Source organism: Loxodonta africana, chromosome 10 (assembly GCF_030014295.1).
Source record: "Loxodonta africana isolate mLoxAfr1 chromosome 10, mLoxAfr1.hap2, whole genome shotgun sequence".
NCBI classification, from domain to species: Eukaryota; Metazoa; Chordata; class Mammalia; order Proboscidea; family Elephantidae; genus Loxodonta; species Loxodonta africana.
The window spans coordinates 103,441,651-103,464,247 of NC_087351.1; the positions used below are offsets into that span (position 1 = coordinate 103,441,651).

Consider the following 22,597-nt stretch of genomic DNA (forward strand, 5'->3'; position numbering starts at 1 on the left):
GATGCCATCTTTTGAGCATCTATGATAGAAGTTTCCAGCAGAAGAAAGGATGTTTGCCATCTTTCTCCTCTCCTTGTAGATGTAATAAATGATGAACTTTACCAACTAGATTCAAGATGAATATTTTTAAAACATTTGGCATCATCACAAGTCACAGGTTATCGGAAAAAAAAAAAAAGGTTTAGGTGACTCATTGGACAAATACTCCTAGATAAGCAGGTTAATTCCAGAGACTGGCTAAGAACTTAAATGTTTACGCTGAAGTGTAAGTCAGCTTCGCAGTTCTAAAAGGCATCCCTGCTCTTGGAGCAATAGCAAAGTTCTTCCCAGCTGTAGTTTCTGCATATTTTTGTAATTGTCCTAGCTCTTTGACAGTCGTGGTCATTGTCTTAAATTGTTGACAATAACCTAGTAACACGATATAAATTTTTTCAAGTAAAATATTTATAATTTTCAGATTATGCTTATAAGCTAATTTTGCATTTAATTCAACGCATCAAGTAACCTCGCCCCAACCCTCCCGCGAAGCGGGCCTTCTTACGCGTGAGATTTGGTTCCTAACAGGTTCCGTAACGTCCCTCAGCAACTTCCGTTTCTGACGGGCTGCTTTGGCGGGCGCACTTCCGGCAGCGGCGGCTAGAGCTGCAGAGGCAAGATGGTGAGTGACTAAGGGCTTCGGGTGGTGATCGCTGTGTGACGGGGCCGACACGGGCTGGGACGAAGGAAGGAGGCGGCTGTCCAAGGAGCTCGAGGAACTCGGTCCTCCCGCTCCCCCGGCCCGTCTCCTCGGGTGACGGAGGCTCCCACAGATAGTGCTCAGATTCCCGACGGACCAGGGCCGACCTGCGGGCCTCGTCCGAGGGCCTGGGGCCGGGGCTCGGCGCGGAGGGTTCCCCGACCGGGCTGTGGCGTGGAACAGCTGCTCAGGTCGCCGGGCTTTGCTCCTCCGCCGACCGGGGGGACTCTGCAGTCCCGCGCCGAGGGTCCCGACGGACGCCTACTCGTGTAGTAGGGACAAGCGCTCTCTAAGCCGTTCAAGTGAAAGGTTGTGCGAAGAGAGAGATTCATTCCAGCTGGGGAGGGGACTGCGGAGTCGGGGAGACCTCTGGGGTTGGGGGACCTTTGCGGGAGGCCTTAAAGACGGACGAGTTTATGACAGCTGGAAGTCGGAGGGAAGGGCCGGTGGTGCTTAGTAATAATACAGACAGCTAGCGTATATTTGTGAATTCACTGAAGAAGTGTTTATTGAGCCCCTGCTTTGTATGCCAGGCTCTGTTTTAGACCCAGGAGGTGAGCAAGATTGACAAAATCCCTGCCTCCATGGAGCTTCCGTTCTAGAAGAGAAGGCAGAGAGTAAACAAAAGAAATGTGTAATATGATGTGATGGGGCGGGAAGGCCATTGTTACCTGTTATTTTATAGAAGAGGATAGAATGGGAAGAAATGGCTGTTGTAGATGGGTACCAGCAAAGGTCCCATAGAGGAGGTGAAATTTGTGCAAACCAAAAACCAAACGCAGTGCCGTCTAGTCGATTCTGACTCATAGTGACCCAGTAGGGCAGAGTAGAACTGCCCCATAGAGTTTTCAAGGAGCGCCTGGCAGATTCGAACTGCCGAACCTTTGGTTAGCAGCTGTAGCACTTAACCACTATGCCACCAGGGTTTCCATGAGATTTGTGCAGAGACCTAAATAAAATGAGAAAGTACCCCATGGAAATATCAGAGGCAGAAGGAACAGCAAGTGCAAGAGAACTGAGATGAGAACGTCTTGGACTTGTCTCATGAACAGCAAGGAAGCCATTGCATTGAGTGTGGATAAAGGCCAGATCACATAGAGTCTTATAGGTGTTTTAAGGCATTTTTGATAATAGGCTAAGTGTGATAAACATGCCAAGTACTTTTCCAGCATTTTTTCATTTATTCCTCACAACATCCCTTTGAGGCAATTACTATTACTGTCTTCGTCTTAGCAAGGAGGAAACTGAGACTCAGTTTCTTTTCTAGAGCCCTTGCTATAATGTACTAGATATCCACACAGTAAAGAAACACACTGGCTTTAGTGTCCAGCCAACCTTAATTTGATTTCTGACTCCATCTCTGATGAGCTTTGTGGCAACAGGCAAGTCACTTAAACTCTGTAGGCCGGCCTCAATTTCCCTATCTGTAAATTAGGGGTGTGGAAATGATCGAACAATATAATTAATATCATACATAAGTAAATTTTTTCTGAAGATCATTCAAAAGTGGTTGCAGCAGTAAGTTGACAAGGAACTGCCAGAAATTCAAGCCAGTTTCAGAAGAGGACGTGAAACAAGGGATATCGTTGCTGATGTCAGATGGATCTTGGCTGAAAGTAGAGAATACCAGAAAGACATTTACCTCTGTCTTATTGACTATGCAAAGGCATTTGACTGTGTGGATCATAACAAATTATAGATAACATTGGAAAGAATGGGAATTCCAGAACACTTCATTGTGCTCATGAGGAACCTGTACATAGACAAAGAAGCAGTCGTTCGAACAGAACAAGGGGATAACTGTGTGGTTTAAAGTTAAGAAAGGTGTGCGTCAGGGTTGTATCCTTTCACCATACTTACTCAGTTTGTTTGCCAAGCAAATAATCTGAGAAACTAGATTATATGAAGAAGAATGTGGCCTCAGGATTGAAGAAAGACTCATTAACAGCCTACGGTATGCAGATGACATAACTTTACTTGCTGAAAGTGAAGAGAACTTGAAGCACTTAACTGATGAAGATCAAAGACCACAGCCTTCAGTGTGGATTACACCTAGCATAAAGAAAACAAAAATCCTTACACCTGGACGGATGATAAATGGAGGAAAGATTGAAGTTATCAAGGATTTCATTTTACTTGGATCCATAATCAACATCCATGGAAGCAGCAGTCAAGAAATCAAAAGACGTGTTGCATTGGGCAAATCTGCTGCAGAAGATCTCTTTAAAGTGTTAAAAAGCAAGGGTGTCACGTTGAAGACCATGGTGTACGTGACCCAAGCCATGGTGTTTTCAGTCACCTTATATGCATGTGAAAGCTGGACAATCAATAAAGAAGACTGAAGAAAAATTGATTCCTTTGAATTATGGTGTTGGTGAAGAATATCGAATATACCATGGACTGCCAGATGAACGAACAAATCTGCCTTGGAAGAAGTACAGCCAGAATGCTCCTTAGTAGCGAGGATGGCAAGTCTTTGTCTCATGTACTTCAGATATGTTATCAGGAGGGACCAGTCTCTGGAGAAAGACATCATGCTTGCTAACGTAGAGGGTCAGCGAAAAAGAGGAAGACCCTCAACGAGATGGATTAACACAGTGGCTGCAACAATGGACTCAAATATAGCAATGATTGTGAGAGTGGTGCAGGACCAGGCAGTGTTTCTTTCTGTCATACATAGGGTCACTATGAGTCGGAACTAACTTGATAGCACCTAACAAAAACAGCAAATCAGGGGTATAACAGTACCAACCTAGTAGTATCTATAAGAATTAAATGAAATAATGTCCTGAGAGTGTCTAGCATGTTGCGTGACGTATAGTAAAACCTGTTGCTGTTGAGTTGATTCCAACTCATGAGTAGAACTGTTCCATAGGGCTTTCTTGGCTGTAATCTTTACAGAAGCAGATTGCTAGGCCTTTCTTCCGTGGAGCTGCTGGGTAGTTTCGAACCCTCAACCTTTAGATTAACAGCCGATTGCAACCCTCTTGCACCACCCAGTGTACTTATTGTTATTTGAGACTGAGAAGCATCATACAAAATGTCCCAGAGGTTAGGAAATGCAGGACCCAGTCAGGAAAATGTCCTCTGATGGGACCAGACATGCAGGTTCATGAGAAAGGTAGATGAACCTTGAAAGGTTAGTTGTAGCCTGTTTGACAAGGGCCAGGCATGCCAAGGTAAGGGGTTTGATCATTGTACCATAAGTGCTAGAGAACAGTTAAAGGTTTTTGAGGAGGGTAATTAGAGAATCTGCTGTTTGTTTTGGAAGGTAATAGCTGGATTGGTGGAGGAGAAACTGGACCCAGGAGTCTCATTTGTGAGGCCAGAGTCCAAATAGATGATGACCTGGATATAAACAGAGGTGGTAGGAATGCAGACAGGATAGATGAGAGAGTACAGAACTGTTTCCAAGCCCAGATTTTGTAAGCAGACTGACAAAGTTCTGATCCTACCATTGTTTACACCAACAGTATATTGGTAGGTACTTAGTATGACAAAGGAGCCCTGGTGGCACAGTGGTAAAGCACTCAGCTGCAAACCGAAAGGCTGCCAGTTTGAACCCACCAACCACTCTGCAGGAGAAAGATGTGGCAGCCAGCTTCCATAGAGATTACAGCCTTGGAAACCCTAGGGGGCAGTTCTACTTTGTCCTATAGGGTCGCTGTGAGTTGGAATTTACTAAATGGCAAGGGGGCTTAGCATGAGTCGTGTAAATGTGGCATGATTTACCTGCATTATCTCATTTCCAGCAACAGATAGGAACTACTGTTGTCCCACTTTCCAGTTAAGGACACCAAGACTCAGTGAGATAACCTGACTTGCCTATGGTCACATAGCCTGTTAGTGATAGAGACAGAATTCAAACCTGGATTCATCTAATTCAGCAGCCATGTTCTCAGGCTGGCTGCATTTCCTCATCTATACGGTGGGAATAATGAACCCTACCTTGGAAGGTTGTGTGAAATATGCGAGATAACGGAAGAAGTATCTAGTACGGGGTTGGGCACATAGAAGGCACTCCACAAATACTAACTGCCCCAGCCTTCACCACATTTCTTAGATGTTTTAAGTAACCAGTAAAGGCCTGTATTTTGGACGGCTATTTCAGTGTAACTCATTGTTTCCCAAAATCTCTTCAAGCCCTTAATGACCTTCTTCTGAATGAAGCACAGAGTTTTCTGAATCAGTCATGTGGGGAAACGTATTTGACATTAACTCTTTTAGGTAACTATGACATAGTTGTTTTGTCTTAATAAAGTTGCCCACGTAGGGTTGATTTGAGGGGCCGAGAAACCAGAAACCAAACCCACTGCCATCTAGTCGACCCATAATGACCCTATAGGACAGAGTAGAACTGCCCCGTAGGGTTCCCAAGGAGCGCCTGGGGGATTTGAACTGCTGACCTTTTGGTTAGTAGCTGTAGCTCTTAACCACTATGCCACCAAGGTTTCCAAGAGGCTGAGAGGGCCCCTCTAATTGAGTAAGTTCACTATTACTCATGTTTAAAGTGCCACCATTTCTGAGACATTGCTTTGTGTTAAGCTTTGTCCTATAAATGAAGGGTCTCTTAAAATCAGAAATCCCAATGAATTTAATAGTACACTAGGTTCTTAACATCCTCAGGTTGTTCAGCTCTTCAGGTTGGGAAGAAAGACCCGCCTGAGAGCCCAGACATTAGCAGTGGAAGGTATATAAGCTGGTGTTGAAAGAGAGGTTCCAGGATCTGCGTGCGTTCCACGTAAGGATGATTGATAGTGACTGCTGAGCGTGTAAAGTAACTTAGCTTTCATGGGCTAATTTCATGAAATACGCTTTGGGTGGCCTTAGTCTGGTAGTTTTATATTAAAGGATGTCAAGCTTTATATCTTCCCCTCAAGAGGGAATGGTCTTAGAATCTTAGCCTCATTATGATACTTTTGTTATGTATTTCTTAATACAGTTGTCATTGATTCTAAAATGCAGTCAGTCACAAGGTGCACCATTAATCTACTGACAGCTTTTCAGTGAAAAATTTCTGTTACACTAAAGGGACACGTTGACTGCAAGCTACATCTTGGGTCAGAAATGTTAAAATGAGGAGGAAGTGTTGGTGTTTTAGCATCATAGAAAATTAAGGCTGTTCTTTCCAAGTTGGCATATGCTGAATTTATATCTCTGATTTGGGTTTTTTTTTCCCCCCTTCAGGGTCAAAGTCAGAGTGGTGGTCATGGTCCTGGCGGTGGCAAGAAGGATGACAAGGTAAGTAACGCAAATATGTACTGTGATGTGAGTAACTGTGGAAGACATAATAAGTCTCAGCTGAGAAGTTCTTTTGGGATTTGTGAATTTTTAAATACAATATAAATGATCCCATTATTATTTAACTAGCCTGGCCTACGGAATCAATGTCCTTTTCACGTTTTAGAAAAGGTTGTTGAACTAACAGTCAAGTAAGTATTAATGACTTAATGATTTTTAAATGTATAAATGTAATAACATTACAGAAGTGTTAAAATAAATTGCCCGTAATTTTCCTGAGGTATGAAGATTGTCTCAGGTTACTCAGTACCGAACTTTTGGCATATAGCTCTGAATTCTGACTCTCCTTACCTTATCGGAATAATCTGACTCACTGTCATTTGTATGTATTATAAAAAGATTAAAATTTTTAAAAAGATCAGTTGTATTTATTAAAATTGCAGGAATGTAAACCTAGTCAAAGAGGAAAAAAAGTTTTTTTAATAGCATCCTAGAGGATAAGGAAAATTGTGACACTTGGAAATAGATGATGGTGGTGCAGAAATAAGTTTTGTTTTAATGTGATTTCTGCATGTTTTTTCCTGTTCTAAACACTTAAGGACAAGAAAAAGAAATATGAACCTCCCGTACCAACTAGAGTGGGGAAAAAGAAGAAGAAGACAAAGGGACCAGATGCTGCTAGCAAACTGCCACTGGGTAATGACATGGTTCCTCCTTGCTGTCTTTCAGATTCCCCAGGGAAGCTGTCTCTACGCATGTAGGTTAGAGGTCTGAAAGGAGACACAGGGAATGGGGAGTTCAAGCTCTAGCACTGTGACTGAAACCCCATTCCAAGTAACTCTCATGTGTAGCATTCCTCTAGGTTGGCATAATAGCTATCCTTTGTTGTAAAATACCTTTCCTTTAAATAGCCAAATCCTCCAGTGTATTAAAAGTACAGTTTTCAATTACAAAACCCAGGTTAAACTTGAGCAATTCAGAAACACACTTATTTCGTCATGTGCAGTGCCGCTGTGTTGAAATTCAGATCATGCAGTGCCTGAACTTAAATCTTTTCAGTGGCTCCCTACTGAACGTAGAACAAAATTCGAACCGGGTGCCCTGGCTAGCCCACCTCTCCATTCTCTCACCCTCCCAGTCCTCCTTGCTCATTAGTTACAGTGCCCTGCCTTGTTTTCCACAAACACTCTTCTCCACACCAGGCCCTTTGTCTTTACTCTTCCCTCTGCTTAAAATGTTCTTCCCATGATTTCCTGCTTCTCATCCCTTCAGGCTTTGGCTCAAATCCACCCCCCCCCACCCCAATCTAAAACAGTCATTCCCCACTTAAAGGAAATAAACTAATTTTTTAAATAATTGCTCAGTTAAGAATGAAGGGAGTTGGCATATTTGGCTGTGTATAGGTTCCCCCCCCTCAAAAAATGTAATGAAAGAAGTTGAATAGGGAAAACCTGCCATAAATCTCCTGTGCTGAATCAGTATGGTATTGATACAGAAATGAACAGTTGGACCAGAGCAGTAGAAAATTCAAAAACAGTTACGTCACATAGATGTTTAACACATTAAAGGTGATGTTTCAGGTCTGTGAGAAGAGGATGGATTATTTAATATAAGTGGGTACTTTTTTTATTGCTATTGAGAGAATGGATTACAGGTATATATGAAGATTCAAAAATATGTTTAAACTTAGGGGAGGAGAAACCCTTTGAAGTAAGTCAGGAAACCCAGAAGCTACAAAAGATTGACAGATTTATCTAGATAAAATTCCTGTGTGGCCAACTGGACTAAACCAAAAGCAAAGAAGTTTCCTGAATAAACTGAATACTTCAGAGGCCAGCATAGCAGGGGCAGGGGTTTGGGGACCATGGTTTCAGGCATCTAAGTCAGTTGGCATAATAAAATCTATTAAGAAAACATTCTTCATCCCACTTTGAAGAGTGGCGTCAGGTCTTAAATGCTAGCAAGCAGCCATCTAAGATGCCATCAATGAGTCTCAACCCACCTGGATCAAAGGAGAATGAAGAACACCAAAGACACAAGGTAATTATGAGCCCAAGAGACAGAAGGGGCCACATGAGCCAGGGACTACATCATCCTGAGACAAGAAGAACTAGATGGTGCCCGGCTACAACTGATGACTGCCCTGACAGGGAACACAACAGAGAATCCCTGAGGGAGCAGGAGAGTGGTGGGGTGCAGACCCCAAATTCTCATAAAAAGACCAGACTTAATGGTCTGACTGAGACTAGAAGGACCTCGGTGGTTATGGCCCCCAGACCTTCTGTTGGCCCAGGACAGCAACCATTCCTGAAGCCAACTCTTCAGACATGGATTGGACTGGACAATGGGTTGGAGAGGGATGCTGGTGAGGAGTGAGCTTCTTTGATCAGGTGGACTCTTGTGTCTATGTTGGCATCTCCTGCCTGGAGGGGAGATGAGAGGGTAGAGGGGGTGAGAAGCTGGCAAAATGCACACGAAAAGAGAGTGGAGGGAGGGAGTGGGCTGTCTCATTAGGGGGAGAGCATTTGGGAGTATGTAGCAAGGTGTATATAAGTTTTTGTGTGAGAGACTGAGTTGATACGTAAACTTTCACTTAAAGCACAATAAAAATTATTTTAAAAAACCAAAAAACAAAAAAAATTCCTGTGTGGCATGAGACTTCAAAACAAAGCCAAAATAAGTAATAGTGTGTGGAAAAAACATTTGCCACATACATGACAAAGAGGGTTAATATCCCTAACGTTTTAAAATTCTGTCATAAACCAGTAAGCATGTATATAACTAGCATGCAACAGTGTGTCCTGGCTGAGCAGGATATGTAATAGTTCTTACTAGCCCGTGTGGGGAAAAGAAGCCAAACTATATTTAGGATTAACTTTTTTTTTCCTCATTAAACGTATAGACAGTGCAGTCATTTTGTGCCATCTCTATATGGTCATAAACCTCATCCCCATTTTCACATCTTTGCTTACAACTACCGAAACCCCTTTTTCCCTTTCCGTTCAGACACCTGCTTAATCAAGGTTACGAAACTTTGAATTTTTCAGTCTGTCCAATCAAAATGAGTTTAAGACCTCAATATTTTTTCTTAAGGCTGACTGAATTAATTGCAAACTTCAAGCTCCAAGTGTAATAGAACTTCGTTTTTTAAATTACAGTGACTCCTCACACTCAGTGCCGGTTAAAATTATTGAAGCTAGAGAGAATTAAAGACTATCTTCTCATGGAGGAAGAGTTCATTAGAAATCAGGAGCAGATGAAACCACTAGAAGAAAAGCAAGAGGTCAGTTAAAAAGTAACTGTTTCCTTTTTCACAAATTGAAAGATTCTGTTTAGAACCTAATAATGTCAACGAATCAATGAGATTCTGGCCTTGTACCTGTCCAGGCTTCTATGAAACAGCATTGGCTTCCCTTTCAAAGCAGTGACTAGTTTGTAAATCTAGTCAACTATCAGGATCATCTACTGCTTGGTCTAATCTGCTTTTCCTTCTCGGCACATTTTTCTTTTATAGGAAGAGAGGTCAAAGGTGGATGACCTGAGGGGGACCCCGATGTCGGTAGGAACTTTGGAGGAGATCATTGATGACAATCACGCCATTGTGTCTACATCAGTGGGCTCAGAACACTACGTCAGCATTCTTTCATTTGTAGACAAAGATCTGCTGGAGCCAGGCTGCTCTGTCCTGCTCAACCACAAGGTGAATCGGTGTCTCTAAGACAGCCCATTGGAGCGTTTCCTCCTTCCTGTTAGATCTGTCTACTTGCCTGTGGAAGTAGATCACCAAAACATTCCTAGCAATGGAGAATAAAGCTGTGATTGGCACTGCTTTGTTATGAACAGATTGTGTGAACCTCACATGCCGGTGTTAAAGCTCAGTGTTCCCTGTCAGGTGCATGCAGTGATAGGGGTGCTGATGGATGACACCGATCCCCTGGTCACGGTGATGAAGGTGGAAAAGGCCCCCCAGGAGACCTATGCTGACATTGGGGGATTGGACAACCAAATTCAGGAAATTAAGGTATGACTGGGAGCCAGCTCTGAGTTTTTAGTCCGGTTTTTACTGCTGTCCTAGTCAGAGGGCTTTGGAGTAATATGCATGAGTTTTTTGTTTTGGGGGAGATTTTTTCCCCTTTATTAGACCAGTAACTGACTCACAGTTTGCTAGTTTTGGGGTTGTTTTGTTTTTGTTAATACTGAGTTAAGTAGTAGAAATACAGAAAGTTTTATGACCATTTCTGCAGCAGCTGCAGCGTAGTGCTTTTTGTGTGTGACGTATAATGAATTGTCCGCGTGACTACATAAAATTTCAAGTCGTGTTGGCTTCTGCAATGGATATCTGGAAACCTCCATTGTTGTACGGGGATAGGGCCAGCGGCACACACCATGTGTACCCACACACACTCACACAGGGTCGGGTCTAGAGCCTAATCCCAGCTCTTCAGTGGTCCCAGGTGGGGAGTGGTCATTCAGGATGGCTCAGGGCTGGTTCTCTGCAGGTCCTTTCACACACAGGGAAGTCGTCAGAGTTCACCCAGGTCAGCCACATCTCAGAGGCTGGAAGCATCCATAAAGTCCCTAGGTGGGAACAGCATTCAGAAAGCCTTTCAGGTCCTGTCCGTAGCTTACTTGAGAAGGGTAAATTTTAGCTTTCTTAAGATCTTTTGCTAAGCAGGAGACTTTTGTGCTCTCCAGGCTTAAATATCACCCAACTGACTTTTGTCGGAAAGTGAAAGGGAAGTTCGGGTGCTGTTAGGAAGCGGGATGGAGACTGGGGGCCCAGCCAGGACAGGTGTCCTCTTCAGCCTGTTCTCTCTGCTAGTGGGAGTCAGGCACGTTGTCTCTAGGAGGAGTGATGGAGGCGAGTTCAGCTTCTTTGTGTGGAAAGTGAGACAGACTCATGCTGCCAGTTAATGTATCTGCTGATAATTTCAGTAAGAAAACCTTCGAGTTTTACCGAATGTTTGTTTTCTGTAGGAGTCTGTGGAGCTTCCTCTCACTCATCCTGAATATTATGAAGAGATGGGTATAAAGCCCCCTAAGGGGGTCATTCTCTATGGTCCACCTGGCACAGGTATGCTGTCTTTGATACTTTCTGGGCACTCAGCTCTTCTGAGCAGCACCATTGGCTAGTTAGGCTTGTATTAAGTGAGGGAACCCCAGTTCCTCAGTTTAAAACGGGTGCTCATTTCTGGCTGTACATTGGACTCACCTTGGGAACTTTAAAAGATAATGACACCCAGCCCCACCCCCAAGGATCCTGATACAGTGGCTGGAGGAGTGGCCTGACCATCAGGGGCCATGGTGGAGAACCACTGGTTTACAAGCTGTTCTGTGGTGTTTGGATTATGTTAGTTTGCCTGGCCCATTGGTTCTGAATAAATGTGTGTTGGATGAGTAAATGAAGATTAAAAACAATTTGGTTCATTATGCAGTAAGTTGACCTGAGTAAATTGTATAGTCCAGGACTTAGCAGTTCACTGCTCTGTGAATTCCAAAGGAGGAGCGGTCATTTGATTGTGGGAATTGATAATTGTGCCCCTAGGAGGATCCGTACTAATGAAACTGCCCAGGCTGGAGGGACTGGAAGGGAACTGTACCCAGAAGCATGGATCTAGAACAGTGCACGCTTTCTGCAGCCTCTCGTCTTTCAGACCAGGAAATTAAGCCTCAGAGAGGCTGGTGGCTGGTCCCAGCCCCCGGTAGCTCTGGGAGATGAGCTAGTGGCAGGGTAGGAGCTGGCTGGCAGGCCTGTCAGCAGAGGAGGAGACTCGGTCAGTGAAACCTCTGGCCCTTGAAGCACCCCGGCATCTGGACTTGACTGCTTCTAGGCACAAGGTCCTGTTCACTTCAGAGGTTCTCTTTGTTATCTGTTGGCCATCCTTATTTGATGCTCTCAGGGAGCCTGCTGCCGTCTGAACCTTTGCGCCTACTGCTCTGTCTCTCTGACCAGTGGAAACGTCAGTGCCACATCTTGGTGCAAAGCTTAGCTCCCTGTCCTCCATTCCACTTCCATGAAGTCTGCTGTGTCACTCACCAGCCGGCCCCCAGCTCTGCCCTGACTGCCTCTGTGCCCTGAGGTGGCCACCCAGCCCCTTGGCCCACCTCCACACTCATCACTGTCAAAGAGGCTAAGGTCTTCCAGCTCTCACATTCTCAAATAGGGTGCTTTTTGCTGGCTTATTGGTTTTCACCTGGAAGACAACTAGCAGGGCCTACAGCAGTCCTAGAAAAGTTGTTTGAGTTCTTTCCTGAAATGCGTGAAAGAAACACATTATAAGGGCACACCGCAGATTGAGAAAAGGCTCTCTGACTTTGAGCAGCTCTCAGGTGTGGGCTTCGGCAAGAGCTGGTCCCCTCAGCTGTCCGAGCTGTAGGAAGCCTGCCCACCAACAGCTCTGCTGTAGCTCCAGGGCAGGCCAGCCTGCTGCTCAGGGACACTTACATGTGTCTCTAACGTTAAACCTAACATTCCCAGACCTTTTTTTTTCCTTCATTATCAATAGTTTCATAGTTTAGTTTCTTGGTTCTCTAATCCTGAGTGAGATGAGATATAAGGAAAGACGGGTTAGCTCACTGTTATATGCTGTTTCTAAGGGGGCTGACAAAGGAAAAAATACAATGGATTTCATTGCCGGTTCAGAGCAGTTCTTGCTGGTAATTATAGTTTGCAGTTCTTCATTGAAGGGTTGGGTCAGGGTTTAAAAATAACTGTGTAAAAAATGTTTTCTGACATTACCGTGATGGGTTTAGGAAGACGTTTCAGAATAACCAAAACTTGACACTTAGTAGATTTTTCCAAGCTTCCTTTTGTCTGCTTGAGGGCAGAACGCCAGGACCCCTGAATGGCAATGTGCTGTCCATCATGCGCTTCACCTGTTTTGGTGCCCATTTGTGGGGGAATGATAGCATTTTTAAGTCAAAACTGCATTTGAGGTTTCTTTCTTTTTTTTTTTAATTTAAAATAGGTAAAACATTATTAGCCAAAGCAGTAGCGAACCAAACCTCGGCCACTTTCTTGCGAGTGGTTGGCTCCGAACTTATTCAGAAGTATCTGGGAGACGGGCCCAAACTCGTGCGGGAATTGTTCCGTGTTGCGGAGGAACACGCACCGTCCATCGTGTTTATTGATGAGATCGACGCCATTGGAACAAAAAGGTAGACTTTCTCTTGCCTCCTTTGCATTTTTGGGGGATAACAGCCATATGGCTCTTCTCTGAGAATGAACGGTTGTCAGGCGCCCCCTGTCTGTCCTGCACGTTGGCTTGCCACGCTCACTACGTGTGGCTCTCCACGAGTGCCTCCGCCTCTTCTCCTGGCACCAGGGAACTACTTACCCAGAGTTGTTAGTTCTTGGAAACTGGTCATTGGCCTAATAACCATGCCCGCAGCCCCTGCTCTGAGCCAGGCACCGTTCCGGACTCCGGGGACGCAACAGTGAACCCAGCAGAGGCCCTCCTCTCACGGAGTTCACAGTCAGGTTCAGGGAGTCAGACAACAAACGTGAGACAAAAAGAAATGAAAATACAGGAATGTAAGGTGTAGCTAGGCCAGTGGAGGGGGTGCTGCTTTTTAGCTAGAATATTGAGGGAGTGACATTTGGGCCGAGACAAGAATGTTAGGATGTTCTGCTCCAATGAGGCATTGGCTGCAGTTTCCCTTTAGCCAGAGACCAGTTGGGGCCTCACCCCTTCTCTTCTCTCTTTCAAAGATATGACTCAAATTCTGGTGGCGAGAGAGAAATTCAGCGAACCATGTTGGAACTGTTGAACCAGTTGGATGGATTTGATTCAAGGGGAGATGTGAAGGTTATCATGGCCACAAACCGAATAGAAACCTTAGACCCAGCGCTCATCAGACCAGGTTCCGTTTGCTTTTGTTTCATCGTGGAGAACTAATATGTTTGTGTGTGTATTAGTGTGTTTTAAGTCTGTTTTCAGAGGATTGTAAATACAAAGGCAGCACTGGACTGAAACTTAGAATAATTTATCAAAAGCATGTCTTCTTGAGATGGTAGTTAAGTAGGACAGTGGTAGAGTCTGTGCCATTTGGTCCTTTAAATTTCAGTCTTATATCTTCACTTTTTCTTCACCATAATAAATATTCCCTTTTTTAGAATTGCTAGAATTGCTTCTTTTTTCTGAAGAAGTAATTTATATGATAGCTTAGGTTATTCTTTACATTCAGATAGGACTAGAAGTCATTTGTTTACTATAAACTACAAAAAAGAAGTGCTTTCTTTTTGAAATTTCAGCCTCATTCCGACAGGCTCCTGCCTGACTGAAGCCGCCAGTGTGAGGAGACAGGTTAAGACTGCTTTCCGAGCCAGGGCAGTTCCTGGGTGCGGACGGGGTGTGACCAAAACCTTCCCCCCTGCAGGCCGCATCGACAGGAAGATCGAATTCCCCCTGCCCGATGAGAAGACAAAGAAGCGTATCTTTCAGATTCACACAAGCAGGATGACGTTGGCCGACGATGTAACCTTGGACGACTTGATCATGGCTAAAGATGACCTCTCTGGTGCTGACATCAAGGTGAGGACCTGGGCCTGCCCAGCATATCCCTGAAAACTGGCCTGTTGGTCAGAAAAGGCCTTGTGTGCTCTTCCTGTGGTGGTTAGGCAGGGAGTGGATATCTGGTCTTCAACGCAGTGATGGTTGCTGCTGGTTTGCCATTATGTCCAAGTGGTAGATCCACTTTTTAAACCACGTAATGTATCATTTTATGAAATACATGTCCCCAGGTCACTTGCAGCCACAAGCACAAGGCACTGGCACTAAGCTGGCTCCTTCTCTGCTGGGCCCAAGTGACTTTCTCAGATGTGTCAGACATGGCCGCTCAGCCCCATCTCGGGACAGCATGTCTGCTGGGTGAGCTTACCTCAGCTGCAGAGTGGGGACTGGCATCCCACTGCATTCTTACCCCAAACTGTATTCAGAAAGTACATTCTGAGTGCCAAACTGCCCAGGAAACACTGTTCCTCTTGGTTTTATCACTTACATGTATGAGTTAGGACATTTCTTCCCAAATGGCCAGAATCAGTAGTAAAGCCTGACCGTGTTTAATACGGATATACTTGTCAACCCACTTTTCATCAGAAGATCTGAGTCTTGGTCAGGCGTAAACACTACGGTTAGGAAGGTGGCTACCTGTGCTCAGCTGTGAGTCGTTGACGCTTTGCAATAGAACCTATAGTGTCTTGGTGAGTAAAAATCTTTTTATAAAATTGAAATTGTTTTTCATTTTTAAATTTTGCACCAACTTTGTATCTTGAAAATTTTCAAGTCCTTAGAAAAGTTGCCACAACAGTACAGTGAACACCCATAGACCCGTTACCCAGGTTTACCACTGAAGCCTTTTACCCGTTGCCTTAGTTCGCTTTCTGTGCACACTTTTCAGCTGAACTACTTGAGGTAAATAGTGTAATGGCCATAACCAGACAAAATTTGATGCCAGGATCGGCCGTGTTTTGAACACGTCATGTTGCATGGGTTCTTGTTTTGTTTTACTTTTGGCAACTAATTTTTAAGAGAATAAAAATGTTAGAATAAATACCATACTGAAACTTACATTTAATGAGAGTATCTATTCTTGTGCCTGTAGGTAAATGAGATTGATGCGCACTCCATGTTGCCATTAGATTTCAGGGTGTTCGTCTGTCTACTAGGATCGTTACTCGCTTTAATGAAGGAGGGGCTGTGAGAACTCAGTGACCTGCCAGGCCATGTGGCAGTGAGAACCTGAGGCAGAGCCTTATTCCTGGGCCAGTCCTCCTCCTTTGTTATAATTACTTTTGGTTTAAGCCACCTCTTATCTTTTCTCAGATGGTTTGAACAATTTGTGTTTGGCCTGGGTGTTTTATACCTTATTTCAAAATAGCTCTCCAAACTGCTTGTCAGAATAAAAAGTCTCTCACTTTCTGAACATACTGTTCTTTTTCACAGGCAATCTGTACAGAAGCTGGGCTTATGGCCTTGAGAGAACGTAGAATGAAAGTCACAAATGAAGACTTCAAAAAATCGAAAGAAAATGTTCTTTATAAAAAACAAGAAGGCACCCCTGAGGGGCTCTATCTCTAAGTGAACCACAAAGCCTTCAAGAAGCAGTTTGGAGTTTTCTCAGCCCTTCAGAGGGATGGGCTTGGGGACATTGCCCAGAGGATCCCTATTCCAGTTGATTTTTATCAGCCAGTCTAAAAAAAACAAAAAATTCTTTTTTTTTTTTTAAACAGTCTATGTACATTTTTATGTGTGGTGTGTAGGACAGCCACTGGGCTGCAGCTGTCTCATCCCCTGTGCAGCCTGTTCCCAATAAAGCTACTCTTTCAGAGACCCTTCTGCCTGCTTCTGGAGTCTCCACACCCACCCCTCAGCAGCCAGCAAGTGGGGGGATCTGGGTCTTGAGAAGGCTTCTGAGCAAGAAACCCTCAGGCTGGGGTCACAAGAACACAAACTTCAATACCTGTGGCCCCCACAGCAGACCCCAAAGCTGGCAGTAGAGTTGTACAACAGTAATGAATGGGAGAAAATGATTGTGACCACATAACCAACCATCTTGGTTGTTTATATAATGAAGCCTGAGCTAACATGGCTGCTGATTCAAAAGAGAAGGAAACACAGCTTTCCTTTTGGGATTTTTTTGGCACTTGTGAGTTCTTGGCATTCTGGGGACAGGAAAGAAGTATTGATTTTCCCCAAGAGACTCAGGGTTCCTTACAGAAATCTCTTAAAAGGTTAGGGCTAAAGAATCCCCAGCCCTGCTCTTTGGTTCAGAAATCTTATCCTTTTAAGAGTGTTCAAAAATACTTCAGAGCTCCCTGTCCCATCCCCCTTGTTTCCTCCCTCGCTTTTCTTCCTGAGCAATTCAGTCGTTGTTAAAGCCACTAAGTGGGGCACATCAAGGTATGTGTTGGCAGGTGACCTGGTGTGGGATGTTGGAACCCAAGTAGGGTGAGAACAAGGTATATTCACTTTCTGTTGCCGCCACAGCAAATTACCACACACTTAGCAGCTTACACAACACAAATTTATTATCTTGAGGTTCTGGAGGTCAGAAGTCCGACACGGGTCTAAGCAGGGTAAAATCAAGGTGTGGGCAGGGCTGCACTCCTTTCTGGAGGTTTGAGAATTCATTTCCTTTGTCATTAAGGTTGTTGGCAGAACTCAATTTCTTGCAGTTATAGGACCGAGGTTCCCATTTCCTTGCTGGCTGTCAGCTGAGGGCCCTTCCCAGCTTCTAGAGGCTGCCCTCGTTCTTGGCTCATGGCTCCTTCCTCTGACTTCAAAACTAGCAACAGCAGGTTGAGTCCCTCAGTTTTAAATCCCTCCTTTCGTTATCGCACCTCTGCTTTCCTCCTCCACGGTTAAGGGCCCATGTGATTGCCTTGGGCCCACCCAGATAAGCCAGGATCATCCATCCCCATCTTAAAGTCTATAGACAATTCCATTTACAAAATGGAATTTTAAAATGTAGCATTCACAGGTTCCAGGAACATCTTCGTGCAGAAACCTTTCTTTGAGGAGCTGTTACCCTGCCTACCTCAGAGCATCCCACATGGGGGTGGCCCAGCACAGGGTGAAGACATTATACTCCTGGGGTAGCCAGCACAGGATGGGCACAGTGTATGTGGGGGAGGAGGGCTCAGCACCAGGTGCTAGGGCTGCCCACACGGGGACAGGGCACAGCATGGGGACTCGCCTGATACGGGTGTTGGAGCCCAAATTGGGTTTACGTGCAGGGGTGGGAGTGACCTTTTGTGGGAGTCACGGGCAGCAGAGAGGACGGTGGTTACATACGAGGACAGTCAAGTAGGCAAAATAACTATTACTAAAGATGGTGGAAGCCAGTTTCTCAATGCCTGAAAGGAGTTACAGGTACAGAAAGGAAGAAAACCGGAATGAACTCTGACCCCTGAGAAGACTTGGGAGCAGCGACACCCCAATAGTAATGGGCACACCTAGCACCCACATCTTTGCTTCCAAATCCACTCTGCACGAAGGAGGCAGGGCTGGGCAGCTCAAGTACAAGATGACCCTGAATACGTAGTGCCAGAGAGCAAGGTAGGGCTCAGAGAACGACGGGGACGCGTCTGAAGGACAGAGGAGCCTGTTTGTAGGGGTCAAATCGGGGACAATTAACAATGGAGTACCCACCAGCTGCTCCACGGAGAAAAGACTAGTGTCTGACAGCAAAGGCAAAGGAGTGTAGCTAGGTCAGCACACTCCATCACTGCTGCTGAGGAAGAAAAGGCTTCTCTGATGGCAGCGTTGTGGTGTTCTATAAAGGGCATCATAGTCAAGGCAAAGGAGCCCTGCTGGTGCAACGGTTAAGCACTCAGCTACCAACCAAAAGATTGGCAGTCTGAACCCACCCAGCAGCTCTGTGGGAGAAAAAAGACCTGGTGATCTGCCCCCGTAAAGATCACAGCCTAGGAAACCCTATGGGGCAGTTCTACTCTGTCACGTGGGGTCACTATGAGCCAGAATCGACACGATAGCACACAATAACAAATAACCCTTTGAATAAAAATACGAAAGCATGAGCCCAAACTGATAATGTAAATTGAAAGTTTGATGAAGAATGCGATAGTTTCGAAGTACCTTCCCACAAAATGCGTTAACTGCAGAGGGAAAGAGCAACCTCACAGTGGAGCAGCCCAGCAGACACCACCTCAGTCAAGTGATCAAAATGAGCGTCCTCAGTAATGAACATATCAAACGTGCGTGCCACCCGGGAGGTGTCACTGCTGTGGTCCTCCTCCCTCAGCAAACTCAAGCTGAGGAGCATCCTGCCAAACGTGGCCCTGTACTCTACACATAAGGAAGACCTGGTGGGGTAGTGGTTGGGAGCTATGGCTGCTAACCAAAAGATCAGCAGTTCGAATCCACCAGGCACTCCTTGGAAACCCTGTGGGGCCGTTCTACCCTGTCCTATAGGGTCGCTATGAGTCGAAATTGACTCGACGACAAGGGGTTTGTTTTTTTGTTTTTTTTTTAAACCCTTCACACGTGTCCAAGTCAGGAACTGAGGAATGCCGCAGGGTGAAGAGCCTTCAAGGGAAGTGACAAGTGCGACTCAGGATCCTAAGCTGGGTCCTTTTCCTACAAAGGACATTACTGGGACAATTGTCAAGCTTACCTGGGGCCTGAGAATTAGATGGGGCTGTTGTACCCTGTCTGATGCCTGCACTTGGAGGTTGTATTGTGGTTATGCAGGACACTATCAGCAACTTACTCTGAAGTGGTTCAGGACAAAAGTTCTCTATCCTGCAGTTGCTTGCCTGTAAGTTTGAGACTGCTTTGAGATTATGTGTATGTTGGCGATTTGAACCTTTCCAGCAGCTCCTCTGGAGAAGGACCTGATGATCTGCTCCCATAAAGATTACGGCCTCGAAAACCCCATAGGGCAGTTCTGCTCCATCACATGGGGTCGCTGTGAGTCAAAATCAACTCAACGGCACCCAGCAACAACCATAGGGATAGTCCCCCTTGTGTCAACTCTACAAAAGAAACCAAAGCAAATGTGAACGACAGGGCCTAGAAGAGGGGCAGGGTGGGGCAGTGGGGGTTACGGCGGGGTAACAGGCTAATGCTGCCTCCCACTCAACAGCTGCCTACCCTCAACTGCACCCTGTGCCAGCAGCCGCCTCTCCTGTTGGCTTGGTGACCAATGTAACGCTGCAATAACCATTTCTGTAATGGCCACTAAGTCTCTGCTGGCACAGGGACACAGGGATGAAGAGCTTGGTGGACGACAGGCCTCTCGGGGCGTGACTCTTCTCTGGCTGCTAGGGGCTAGTGTGCAGGAGCAGAACAGCCCTGTCTGCCCCTGGTTCTTGGAAGCTCATGGAAACGTCTGCTGGGAGCCCTTCCTCACGTGTCGTGTCGGATGGACCCGCTCTACCTCCCTCTGCCACAAGCATGTGGTCTTCTCCAGGGGTCACCTTGCCTCTCCTTTTTTAGAGAAAAATAATTCGTAAATACGTGTATCTTACAAGCAACATGCTCCTGACCAAGCAGCTGCCTGCTTCCTCGGGGACACAGCCCAGGGGCACCTTGCAGCCTGGGGTGGACCAGGCAAAGCTGGCTTCCAGACTGCACTTCGCAGGCCCAGCAGTGCCCGAGCTGTGGCTCCTGCTTCTGTCCTGAGAGAGCATTGTCCCAAACCTGCTATGGCTGCTGTGGTCTGACGTGGTCTGCAACTCCTTCAAGGAAGTCATTAGCATTCCTGAGAAAACGCTACGCAATCGGTCACGTAGACTTGAAGGAACTCAAGAACCCCTCTCAACCCACCCAGTTGGCCAGTCATCTTGGGAGGTGCCTACTCACCTTTCAGGCTTTCAAGGAGTTTACCAATCCCCGGAAGTCCCAGGGGGGTGCCGGCAGTCAACATGTCCCGCTGCAGGAGAGCCTGAGGAGCTGCGTGTTTTCAATTTTTATTCTGGTAAAATTTCTGTATATAACAGAACATTTCAACCATTTTTACGTGTACAGACCAGTGACATTAACTGCATTCACCATGTCATGCCAACAATCACCACTGGCCGTTTCCGAACTTCTTCATCCCCCTTCACAAAAACTCTGTACGGCTTAAGCCATTGCCGACTCATAGTGACCCTGTAGAACGGAGAACTGCCACGCAGATTTCCAAAGCTGTAAATCTTTACAGTAGCTGACTGCCACACCTTTCTCCTGTGCAGCCTCTGGTGGGTTCGAACTACCGACCAGCTGTAAACTCGGCCAGCAATACTTTATTCTTTCATCAAATGTCAGTGATTCACAAAACTTGCAACGTGCAATTTAGCCCACTGTGGTTTCAGTATTTGTATTATCTGTACCAAACCTAATGTTCCCTGACTCAATCTTTATAGCCTTTGGTATTTCTAGTTAGATGTCAATTTTTATTTGTAACATATTGCTGTGTGGTTTTTCTCACTTTCTTTTATTTTGGTATTTCTAACAGTCTAATTTTTTCCCAGTCACTGAGTCCAACATTCTTGGGATCAAGATGGTGGCCTCTATAGAAGCAAGCACTCAGCCTCATGCCTTCTTTTTCCTCTGTACGACTCTACACCACTTTTTTTAAAATTGTGCTAAATATATCTGTAAAAAAAAACAAAACTGTCATTTCAACATTCTTTACATGCAAAACTCAAGGACGTTGTGTTCATGGTGTTGTGCAATCATCACCATGATAATTTCCGTAATTTTCCATCACCCGTAACAAGCTCATTTTCTTTGGCTGGATAATATTCCATTGTACGGATATATCACACCCTGTTTACCATTCATCTGTTGATGGGCAGGTGGGCTGTTTGCACCTTTTGGCTATTGTGAATAATGCTGCAACGAACACTGGTACACAGGTATCAGAGTTCCTGCTTTCAATTCTCTGGGTAAATACCTCGGAGTGGGACTGCATGTTCTTCATTTCTAACAGGCTCTCAGGTGATGCTGTCAGCCCACAGGCACAGGCATCACCTGAGTAGAGGGACGTAGGGCATTATGAACTTTGGACACAGTTGAGACAGACCCGACACCAAGATTTAGATGACTCTGCTGGTAGAGCCAGCCTCCCTGTGAAGATGAGGGCGAAACTGGTAATCTACTAACCCCCTGGGGGAGAAGGCCCTAGTGTTGAGTAACCAGACCTCTAAGTCCAAACTGGTCTCAGACCTTCCTAATTGCAACTGGAAGACCACAGAGGGCTTGGCGGGCCCACCAAGGAGGTGAGGGGACGTGTTCACCAGGGCAGGGCTGGTGTTGGCTGGGCAGAGTAAGGACAGAATGAACAAGAACCTACACGCACCTCAACCACCATAGGTTTAATTATCACTTGGCACAGTTATTCATCTATGTGCATACACACATATATAATATGTAAAACAATAGCTTTTGTGTCATTTACACATCTAAACAGTGCAAGATGTGGGAGACTGATAACCCAGACACAAAGGGTCAAGAAACAGTATCTCAAAAGTAGAGGTCTCTCAGCACGTGCGTGTGCGTACACACACAGGCAATGCAGCCTGCCCAAGTTCCTCGGTGCTCGTCCAGGCTCCAGCAGGGCAGCCACCGTCCTTGGTGCCGCGGGCCTTGTTCTCCGGGTCTCTAATCTTCAAGCAGGAGCTCCAGCTCCTCCACTGGCAGTCGCACCCGGAGCTCCTTCTCGGTCATCAGGTCCAGGATCTCCTGCATCTCATCTGTGAAGTACTCCACAGCATCCATGTATAACACCTACGAGCAGGGAGAAAGTCCTCCAGAGTTAGTTAGCCACTTCCTGTCAGTGCAGGGAGAGCTCAGGAAACATGGGCGTTGCCTGCCCTGCTACCCCCTGCAGCCTGTAGCTTTCCTAACCCAGTCAACACTTAGCCATGTTCCTGGAAGGACGCAGAAACCAAAACAGAAGGAAAGCGAGTAAAAACTCAGCGAGGCCTTCTCTTCCGACTGTGGGGCTGGGAGTTGCTGGCGGACATTTTGGTCACCATCGGTTAGATTTCTGAGCATCTCCGACCTGGGCCCCCGACTCTCAGAATCTTGGCTGAACTTGGGGCAGATGTTGGTAAACCAGCTCCCCACAGCAACCCACGCATGACACTCCAGCTCCATAGCAAGGAAAGGA

At 45.6% G+C, this 22,597-nt stretch overlaps 2 protein-coding genes across 3 annotated transcripts in view; one reads left to right on the forward strand and one right to left on the reverse strand.

Moving 5' to 3' along the window:
• The first annotated feature begins 590 nt into the window (after nucleotides 1-590).
• On the forward strand, nucleotides 591-16,308 carry PSMC1 (proteasome 26S subunit, ATPase 1). The gene is made up of 11 exons (XM_010588802.3): nucleotides 591-658; nucleotides 5,924-5,977; nucleotides 6,577-6,673; nucleotides 9,136-9,260; nucleotides 9,492-9,677; nucleotides 9,870-9,998; nucleotides 10,955-11,051; nucleotides 12,946-13,135; nucleotides 13,689-13,840; nucleotides 14,357-14,511; nucleotides 15,922-16,308. The coding sequence occupies exons 1-11, from the start codon at nucleotides 656-658 to the stop codon at nucleotides 16,054-16,056; spliced, it is 1,323 nt and encodes a 440-aa protein (XP_010587104.1). The 5' UTR covers nucleotides 591-655; the 3' UTR covers nucleotides 16,057-16,308.
• Nucleotides 16,155-22,597, reverse strand: part of NRDE2 (NRDE-2, necessary for RNA interference, domain containing) — a 53,953-nt gene continuing 47,510 nt past the window's right edge. The window contains exon 14 of one of the 2 annotated variants that reach the window (XM_003408577.4): nucleotides 16,155-22,212. In XM_003408577.4, the coding sequence (XP_003408625.1) occupies nucleotides 22,087-22,212 (126 nt within the window). In that variant the 3' untranslated portion in view covers nucleotides 16,155-22,086. The remainder of the gene's footprint in view (nucleotides 22,213-22,597) is intronic. The other variant, XR_002785349.2, reaches the window with a different exon arrangement.